The 10,476-nt window shown below is 40.9% G+C and overlaps 2 protein-coding genes across 2 annotated transcripts in view; one reads left to right on the top strand and one right to left on the bottom strand.

Annotated features, from left to right (window-relative positions):
- The window catches only part of maneal (mannosidase endo-alpha like), a 9,941-nt gene extending 9,498 nt beyond the window's left edge, over nucleotides 1-443 (top strand). The window contains exon 4 of the mRNA XM_058404599.1: nucleotides 1-443. This exon is cut by the window's left edge and continues 550 nt beyond it. Within this exon, the coding sequence (XP_058260582.1) occupies nucleotides 1-87 (87 nt within the window). The 3' untranslated portion in view covers nucleotides 88-443.
- Nucleotides 444-2,570: 2,127 nt separating this feature from the next.
- sf3a3 (splicing factor 3a, subunit 3) lies at nucleotides 2,571-10,055 on the bottom strand. Its single transcript, XM_058404597.1, has 17 exons — nucleotides 9,823-10,055; nucleotides 8,369-8,416; nucleotides 8,216-8,268; nucleotides 7,997-8,102; nucleotides 7,843-7,915; nucleotides 7,672-7,763; nucleotides 7,493-7,575; nucleotides 6,194-6,332; nucleotides 5,906-5,974; nucleotides 5,614-5,681; nucleotides 5,432-5,539; nucleotides 5,281-5,350; nucleotides 4,977-5,141; nucleotides 4,469-4,579; nucleotides 4,060-4,150; nucleotides 2,965-3,020; nucleotides 2,571-2,867 (listed from the first exon to the last, which is right to left on the bottom strand). Exons 1-17 carry the CDS (start codon nucleotides 9,916-9,918, stop codon nucleotides 2,790-2,792), a joined length of 1,506 nt encoding a protein of 501 aa, XP_058260580.1. The 5' UTR covers nucleotides 9,919-10,055; the 3' UTR covers nucleotides 2,571-2,789.
- Between the last annotated feature and the right edge of the window lie 421 nt (nucleotides 10,056-10,476).

Here is a 10,476-nt window from a genome sequence, read left to right on the forward strand (position 1 = left end):
AAGCCTCACGAGCCTGATCTTTACCTGGAGATCACTAAGAAGTGGGCTGAACAATTTAGTAAGGAGAAAGAGCAGTGGTTATTGTGATTGGAACTGATGAAGGATTGGAAATTGTTTAGCACAAATCCTATAGACTCTTCTGTTTTGTATTCGGCATGGTTTGATGAACAAGGTTTATTGTTCCCTCTGACCTCTGTCTGAATATTTATGACATTTCCTCGGGCTAACCTTAGGCACCGTTAGGATTTTATAAGCTCAAACTCACCAACTTTTATTAGGGAGCTCTGATTCAAACATGTTTTACTCTGCGGAAAGAGTGTGAGCTCATATTTCCTTGTAACCTGAATGTGACTCAACGGATTCATAAATAAAGAATTAAAACCAACACCTAGGACCTAGGTTAATTGTCCGAATCGAATCATTGCCGAACATTATTTTATGACTCCCCAATATATCCCTGCTTAACGTCATAGCGCGCTTCCTAGATGCAGTGAAAATATGATCGAATTTATCCACGTAGTTATTCATCATGCTGAGTTGCGGTACATTCTTCCTGAGCTGGCATGGCTGTGTGAAAGATTGCAGCTTCTGTCAGCAGTTTCAGTGCAGCAAAGCCAACGCACAAAGGAGTGCTGAAAGCTCATCCACTTTATTGCATAACCAAGACGCAGAACTATAAACCAAGCTGTCTGCTCTATATGTGTGTGTGTGTGTGTGTGTTGAGGAGTTGGCAGTTTCGCTCAGAAACTTAACACACAGTCATAAATCATTAATAGTGCATTTAGTATTTCAGCTCCAGGTTCCTTGCTTCAAATGTTACTCTCTGCATGTCTTCTATGATTTCCTCAGAGTTTCCTCCCGTCTCCTAAAACTTTACAAATATTGGCTTCTAAATAGCTTTTGATCATCAACACTCACTCTAGCTAAAAGGCCACGTTACACGTTAGCGCTTCTTAACCTTTTCTAAACCCCCTGGAAGGATAAGGAGCATAATATAATAATAACTTTAGCATTACTCACTCAGTGGGTTTGGATAGGAGGTGTGAGGTGGTCCAGTCGCGGCTGAGGAAAATACGCAAACTACCTTTACTTGCACTCCAGCAGTCCAGCTATGATGACTATAAACCGCCAATTGCTAAGCCCGGGTGACGTTTACCAATCAGCGGATAGTTAGATACATCACCACCGGTAGGCGGAGCCAGTAAGAGTATTTTATACACTTGTTTAAAATAATACACCGATCAGGCATAACATTATGACCAGTGACAGGTGACGTGAATAAGACTGATGCTCTCCTCATCATGGCACCTGTTAGTGGGTGGGATATATTAGGCAGCAAGTGAACATTTTGTCCTCAAAGTTGATGTTAGAAGCAGGAAAAATGGACAAGCGTAAGGATTTGAGCGAGTTTGACGAAGGGCCAGATTGTGATGGCTAGACCACTGGATCAGAGCATTTCCAAAACTGCAGCTCTTGTGGAGTGTTCCCGGTCTGCAGTGGTCAGTATCTATCAAAAGTGGTCCAAGAAAGGAACAGTGGTGAACCGGCGACAGGGTCATGGACGGTCAAGGCTCATTGATGCACATGGGGAGCGAAGGATGACCCATGTGATCCGATCCAACAGACGAGCTTCTGTTGATCAAATTGCTAAAGAAGTTAATTCTGGTTCTGATAGAAAGGGGTCAGAATACACAGTGCATGACGGGTCAGGGCTGTTTCAGGAGCAAAAGAGGGACCAACACAATATTAGGCAGGAGGTCATAATGTTATGCCTGATCGGTGTAGTTTTCCCCTCAACCCCTCTGTTACCCTTTTGGTTAAGAACTGGTACACTATATAAGGTCATGTGGACCAGATCAAAATTTTCAGTTTAGTAGACCACTAATACATCAGCAACTCCTCTTAAATGTGTTCATTATCTGAAAAAAGTATATTTTCAATGCAAACATCACAACTTCACATAAATTAGTTGATTACAGGATAAAATGTTTAGCATGCTAATGACAAATTACGTTAGCACATGCTGTTAGGGTTTTTTTTGCTCTGTTTTGCCCCCTAGTGGAATAAGAGAGTCTTATTCGATTAAAGTCACACATGAATAGAATTAATAGTCAGATTAATTTAGTTAATTAGTTAGTTTATTTAGTTTAATTAATAGTCTTTGTGGCCTGCATGTCACACACTATATTGCCAACAATTTTGGGACACCCCTCCAAATCACTGAATTCAGGGGTTGTTTTCAGGGGTTCGTCTCGGCCCCTTAGCTCCAGTGAAAGGAACTCTTAATGTTTCAGCATCATACCAAGACATTTTGGACAATTTCATGCTCCCAAACTTTGTGGGAACAGTTTGGGGATGACCCCTTCCTGTTCCAACACGACTGTACACCAGTGCACAAAGCAAGGTCCAGCAATCAGGGAAGAAGAAGGCACTTCCTGATTAATCCAAATAATCGAAAATGGGTTCTGCCTGATTAGCTGATAACATTCCCTACCCTAATGCTAACCCAACAGGACAGGAAATGATTTACAGATCGCAGATATTTTAGCAAAAACAATGAAACACTGGCAAAAGGTTCTAAGATTTATTCAATAACGAAATGAATACCTTTCTCATTTTTTACAGAATGCACAATGGACAATATTCTAATAATAAAAACATACAAATGTATTTTCAAAAGATACATACGAACAGTTTGAGGGGGAAAAAAAAAATAGCATGATCATGAGAGATCCTCAAGGTTGTACTCATGTGTGGGTCTTTCTGAAACGGTGCCTTTATGTGCTGATCTACAGCAGCCCCTGCCTCTTCAGATCCTCGTAGGTCTTCTTGTTGACCACGTTTCCACTGGAGTCTTCATACTCCTCCTGAGAGAGAGAAAAGATATGAAGTATAAAGGGGTTGGTTATGTCTGAAGCAGCCATCAGCCATTTTGTGATTAGTAGATGTCTGAGATTAACTCACCTCTGTGTCCGGCTGCCACCTCTCTAACGCCTTCTGTGACTTCAGCTTTGACCAAACTATTTAAAATACACAAGGGACAAAGAAAAAACAGGAATCTTTATGAAGTGCGCATTCTGGCATATCGTTAAGCATGCATGTATTGATTGCTTACGAAATAAGTGTAACTGTACATGTGTGTGATGGTCTGTTGGAGGTCAGGGTTAGTGATGTCCGGCAAATGTGAATTGAATCACCGGGTCAGATTGCCTAAAGCATTCTAGCTAAGTGAGATTTCCTCCTACAGTGAAGATCAGGCTTTTGCACAGTGTGTGATGTAGCGAAACAGACATAAGCTTAATCATTTCAGTTTGTAATCAGACATCAGGTGTTAAAATATCTGCGATGTTTCTACACCATAGTCGATTTTCTTCCTTTTCACTTCTAGGGTTAACCAATTCTATTCAGAAGGCCTGTAGATATACAATTTTTTAAATCTATACACAGTGATCAATTTAAACCATGTAACAGGGTGTAACACACACCCTTTAAACAAAGCCTCATCAATGACACCGGCATTATACACTGACCAGGCATAACATTATGCCTAATATTGTGTGGGTCCCCATTTTGCCGCCAAAATGGCCCTGACTCGTCCTGCACTGTGTATTTTGACACCTTTCTATCAGAAATTCTTCAGCAGTTTGAGCAACAGTAGCTCGTCTGTTGGATCGGATCACACGGTCCAGCCTTCACTCCCCACGTGCATGCGCCTTGGCCGCCCATGACCCTGTCACCGGTTCACCACTGTTCCATCCTTAGAGCACTTTTGATAGATACTGACCACTGCAGACCAGGAACACCCCACAAGAGCTGCAGTTTTGGAGATGCTAGCCATGACAATTTGACCCTTCGTCAAACTCGCTCGAAACCTTACACTTGTCCATTTTTCCTGCTTCTAACATCAACTTTGAGGACAAAACGTTCACCTGCTGCCTAATATATCCCACCCACTTACAGGTGCCATGATGAGGAGATAATCAGCGTTATCCACGGCACCCGTCACTGGTCATAATGTTATGGCTGATCGGTGTATTTTAAACAGTTAGTAGTACTCACGAGACACGGCGTCCTCGATCTGGGTGACGTTGGCGAAGTGGGCGGTGTTGGGGATGCCCAAGCAGCGCATTCCATGTGCATGTCTCCATTCCTGGGAGAGAAAGAAATGATTTATTCTTCAATGTAAGCTGGAATGTCTTGGAAACATTACTGCGCTGTAACTGTAACGTCTCAGATTACACAACGGCGGCTTCGGTGAATTTCATTTGCAGCTAAATTAAACCAGGACTGTTCTCACTTCTGATTGGTCAGCAGGTTTTTATAAGATTTATGAATGACTCTAAACTAGAAGGAATGATGCAGTGATATTACGATGCTTCAACACTAAAGCTACTATATCACCGTAGCTAGTTGACCTTTAAACTGAGAAGCTGCTTCGGTGAAGGTAAGACGGGAAGTAAGCACTCACTGCAAAGTGTCTCTGGAAGGCTTTGGGTCCTCTGTATGTGTAGTTCCCACAGATTTCACAGTTGTAGTTGATGTTCAGGCCGTGAAGCTTGTAGAGCCAGTATGGAATGGGCTAAAGAGAGAGAATCAGTATGAGCAGGGATTATAAAACCACAACACATCTAAACACATATCTAATTCTATTAGCTTTGTTTGCACATCCACAAGCAGCACAGGTCAATCAGATGATCCTGACACAGATACTGGTCAGTTTAGAACGATGAGAAATTCTTTAGCGGCCAGTAAAAGCTCCGGTGTTTGGCCAGTTCTGTGGTTTGATTGCCCAGCAACTATAAAAGTGTAAGTGAGCACAGTGTAACAGTGCTATTACACTACATTTAGCTATAATCCTTATCCTTGAGATACATTTTTAAAAGAAAACTGAAGGCAACAGGATGTAGGATTTATTTTAGTGCTAGATATGAACTTCCCAGAACAACTTCCGCCTTATTGCTGGGCTCTGTACTCACCTTGCCGTCCCAGCCCAGCGGCAGGTTTTTGGGATTGTAAATGATCTCGTTGTCCTCGTCTTCACTCTCGCTCTCGCTGGGCTGCTCTTCGTCGTCCTCTTCGCGCTCCTCGCCCGTCCTCGCCTGCTTCCTCTGGACGTTCTCGTGCGTCAGCTGCCTCTGCTCCTGCAAGACCAAGCAGTGAAAGCGAGACATTAGACTACTCCAAAAGTGCATGCTGACCAAATTATGCATGAGAAACAGCAGAAAACGGCCGTCCTTTCCGAGCAAAAAAAATGACGAAACGTTGTTGGAGATCACGTACCCCCAAAATCTCCACGTATTCATAAATCTGGGCCTCCAGGAAGCCAATCTCCTTGTTCCGTTCTGTGTCTCTGTGAAAGGAGGATTGTTGTGTACCATGAATCAAGCTAAAACACTGGTGCATTTCGGGGGAAAATAAATGAATGGCCTACTTCTTTGGTCCCTTGGCTTTAGGGTTTTTGGCGAACAGAGAAGGATCCAGTGACTCCAGAGATTTCCCTTTAGTGCTGAACAGTCTCTGTGCTCGTTCCTCCAGTGTGCTAAAGACACAGAAATCATGTTATACACAGAGTTTGTATAAATCACCAGATTCACAAGACACACAGAAACTTACCCCCCGCACTTTAATCCCAGAGCCATGAGAGCAGACTTTAACCTGTCCAGACCCAGTGATGCCAACTCCTGTAATCAATCACATGAACTGGTAATGAAATATCCCAGACGTCTCCAGCTACTGGTTTATTAAATCACTTGCTATTCTTGGAATTTTCACTAGTGTGTGTGTATATATATATATATATATATATATATATATATATATATATATATATATATATATATATATATATAAAAAATGAATGAAATAAAGGATGTGACAGAAATGACTGTGTGAGAATGACATTTACCTCCCAGGAGGAGAAAGCAGACAAGTCCAGATGAGCACCAGCGTGGGTCAGGGCACTGCTAGCCTCTTTCTGTAACACACACACAGGTCAGATGCATCAATCTCACAAAAAAAAAGTTTGAGAACTAGAAATTACTACAGGAGTTTATTTATATTCAGTTAATTTAACAAAAAAAAAAAATATATATATATTTTTAACAGCCTTAAACTGAACATGAATGTGTGCACAATATATCTGAAATGGTCCAATTCCACAGATGTGGTTTCATGGTGTCCAACTGAGACGCACCGGCCAGCCAGGAAAGGTGCCGTTCTCCCACTTCTTCTCGAAGTCCTTCAGCACTTTCCCGTACAGATCGTTCTGATCCAGCAGAGGCTTCACTCGGTCTGTGTAACCCTGCAGGTAATCCAGCAGCATCTCCAGATACCTGCACAGACCAGCACATCGTCACTAATAGAATATTCTGGTGGAAATGTGCTTCAGAGCCTAAAATCATCAAAATACTATTCATATACATCAGTCTGTGCTGAATTCTCAAATCTGATTGGTCAGAAGGCATCTATATTAATACTAATATTTGTATTATACCTTAATTATGTTAAAATTATAAAATGTTATTTAACACAGTAAAAGATGACACTTGAGGAAGGAGTCTCCGGTGTCAGTAATTAACATGCTTTCAGCCATGACAGATCTTTCAGTGTTCATGAGAGATGGCTTCAGGTTTCTTCTTATTATTATTATCAAAATTCTTGTTTTTTCACATTACTTCTCTGACATACCTTTAAATCTCTGTTTTTAGTTAGTATTTCTGTTACATTTATTTTATTTTAGGTTATTTATATATACATATACACACACATACATATACATATATATATATATATATCTTTTATTCTGTTACTTATTTGTTGGTTTTATATATATATATTATTCTGTTAGTTTTTTTTGTTATATTTTGTACCCTTAAATTCATTCATTATTAAGTATTTTTTGTTATATTCCTATCTTTTTTTATTTCTACTTCTACTTATTACCTGTGCTGTGGACTGCAAATTTCCCATTGGAAGGAATAAAGTCTATCTATCTATCTATCTACCTATCTATCTGTCTGTCTGTCTATCAAAATATTTTTTCTATTTTCTAGTTACACAACTGCACACAAAGGATTTATAACACTGGTTACTCTCAAGATTTCATTTATATATATATTTTAAATGTATATAATTCTATAACGCTGCTTTGTGACACTGTTCATTGTTAAAAGCACTCAAAAAAAAGAAAAAATAAATAAATAAAAAAGGAAACCACTGCAATAACAAGTCGAAGACAGTAAGCAGATTCCTCACTAAGTGTAATAATAAAGAGTTAAAAATATTAGATTTGTTGTTTACTAATGAAATTGTCTAACAGGAATATATATAGCTTTACAGTGTGCAGTGATTGCAAAAGTAATCCATTTTCATGTGCCAAGTGTCAGGATACCTTGGATTACTTTCCTGTACCAGCATGCCTCACTTTGTTTTTATTCCTTACACTAAAAAAATAAAAAAACAGGAACGATTACTCTCGTACTCAGTGACACACCTTTTATACTCAGCGTTCTTCCTGTCTTTGGAGATATCGAAGAGCTGATCGAAGGATGACAAATAGGAGACGTATTCCAGTTTCTGAAAGCAAAGCATGACGTGAAGTCAGCCAAAATAAAACAAAATCCATCTTGTTTACAAAAAAAAAAAGGGAGAGAGAATGAGCTGGAGGCATACCTCTGCTCCTTTCAGGTTGATGTACTTCAGATAGCAGTCGTGGAGGTCTAGATAGCGGCCGTATCCCTCCTCATCGGTGAACTCTACCAGATCTGTCCAAGACAGAGTAATAAAGATAAACAAATCATCTCCAAAAGCATATAAAGGCATTTAAAGGCAGCTGTGACTTACTCTGTGCTTCCTCGCTGAGGTTCTCCCTAGCCTTCATCAGCTCCTCAAACTCCACCGACATGGGGACACAGATCTGTGTGGAGGAGAAAGTGTGTGTGAGAGCTACGTTCTCTGAGATTCACCTCAGATGCAGAAGTGAGTGAAGGCTCTGTACCTCGTTCGGATGTTTCCTGTGGAATTCCTTAATCTGTTTCAGCCGGTTATAGAATTCGGCGAACTCGTTTGGCCCGGATATGGCGCTCAGCTCTTCCTTTCTCAACCTGGAAAAGAAACATAGCGTTAATGCAGTGCTAGCAAAGATGATTAAGCATAACTAATCCATTTACTGCCATATTTGTGAGAGATGGAAGGGGGGGGGGGAATAGACTCGTACCCATCCTTGTCCTCATATCCATCTCTAAGGTTTGCACTCACTTCCATGTACCTCTATATAAGGAAAGAACAGAATAAAACAGTCAGACTTCTTATAGATAGATAGATAGATAGATAGATAGATAGATAGATAGATAGATAGATAGATACTTACATCCAACATGGCTCGTGTACGATGATCTGAATTAATCTGGTCACGCAACTGAAATAAACACACATATACACAAATAAGTCCTGGAATAATGGAAACGATAAACATAGTAAATCATCCGAAAGGTCATTGCTATTTTTTACACTATAATCCTCCTTCCTCTTATACAATACATAGGTCACTGTGACACCACGTCTGTGGGACACAACACGGCCAAGCTTTTCAGTGGACACCTGACTACATCACTTTTGTGTTTTCTGAACATCTCTTTCCAGATTTAGTCTCCGTTTGCTGACCTCCACTATAGATTACTGATCATTCAGCTACAAGAGCATTAGTGAGATCAGACACTGATGTTGTAAGAGTGAGGAGGACTGGGGTTCAGTGAGTGTTCCAGTTCATCCTGAAGTTCGGTGGGGTTGTGTCAGAGTCAGGGCTCTGAGCAGGACACTCCAGTTCATCCACTCCAACCTTAACACATGAAGCTCTGTGCTTTGTGCACAGGGACATTACACATCCCATAACCTTGTGCTCCAGTACATCTGATTAAATGCACATCATCATCTGATGCCAGCTAATATTATGAACAGCAGCTAGGCTAATTCCTTTCTACTCGTTTCCCTTTGCCTACCCATCCCGAGGCCTCTAGAGATCGTGCCAGCTCCAGTAGACCTTCAGTGAAAAGAGGCTAACGCTGAGAGGATCCTGAGGCATCCAGAAATGGACCAGCTCCAGCTGCATCTTGAGGATTTGGATATTCATAGCTACGATGCCAAACCTATGTGGACTTTGAGGATGACAACAACCTCCTAATTAATACACACAACAACATATGCTGTATCTGCATCACACAACTGCAACTCACTGGACATGAGTGTAGAAAGGATAATCACACTCTCCGGTGTCACCCCAATGAGGGTGAGGTTCCCTTCTGAGTCTGGTTCCTCTCAAGGATTCTTTCTCTTCCATCTAAGGGAGTTTTTCCTCGCCACAGTCGCCTCAGGCGCCTCAGGCTTGCTCACTAGGGATGATCTTGTCTAACATCTAGGACTTTTTGCACTATGGTGCTTTGAGACAAAGTCCATTGATAAAAATGCTATACAAATAAAATTGAATTGAATTATTATATACTGGAACAGGGATTTGGGGCTCATAGTTCCAGTGAAAGTGAAATTATAATGCTACAGAGTTATACAGAGACCTGCTACACACCTATGGGCTTCTAACTTGCATAAAGGCGTCCACAAACGTTTGGCCCAAAACTGTCGGTTCTGATCTCGATACGGTTTATCTAAATGTTTCACAAAAAAAGCAATTCACAGTCCACAATCTTAGTAATCTCCACAAGTGTAGTAATAAAAGCTCGCCCGAGTGTCTGCAGTCCTACATACTAACAGAAAGGACTCCATTTCTATTAGCTACATTAGCCGGCTAGCTCGGAAACACATATACAGTACCGTGGTTTTCTTGTGTAGCATCTCCTTTGTTTTGACGTCCATTAATCTCTCCAGCTCCTCATGGTAGCGACGCTGCTGCTCTAAAATCGGCTCCATGATCGCGATATCTGTTTTAAAAGAAAACAGCAAAAAAAATAATCGGACTTGATCAGAAAACACTGATCCCTTAGCTAGCCGTATTATTTAGCTAGCTTACGCGCGTGCAACGATGCAGGAATTTGGTCCCGCGTGCAAGTACAACCGGGTGGCATTAAAGATGAGCACAAACGTTCCGGGATCTTGTCACATGTGTACGTGACAACAACAACAACAACAACAACAACAAAAGAAAATCATAGTTTAGATAGAAACATGTTTATAAGGATGTTTTATATCAGTTGAAATTTCCCTTTTGTTTTAATTTGCGAAAGAATAAAACGGATGAAAATGCCACGTATTTCTAAGCAGCTGCAAGCACACAGGCCAAGCTGGCTGAAAGGAGACAGTTGCTTTAGCGTTACTGCTACTACACATCAGACAAGTTTGATTATATCAAACATCCATCCATCTTCTATAACCCGCTTTATTCCTAATTAGGGTCACAGGGATCTACCGGAGCCTATCCCAGCATACATTGGGTAAAAGGCAGGGGTACAGTCCATCACAGGGCCACAT

This window comes from Hemibagrus wyckioides, linkage group LG12 (genome assembly GCF_019097595.1).
Source record: "Hemibagrus wyckioides isolate EC202008001 linkage group LG12, SWU_Hwy_1.0, whole genome shotgun sequence".
Lineage (NCBI taxonomy): Eukaryota > Metazoa > Chordata > Actinopteri > Siluriformes > Bagridae > Hemibagrus > Hemibagrus wyckioides.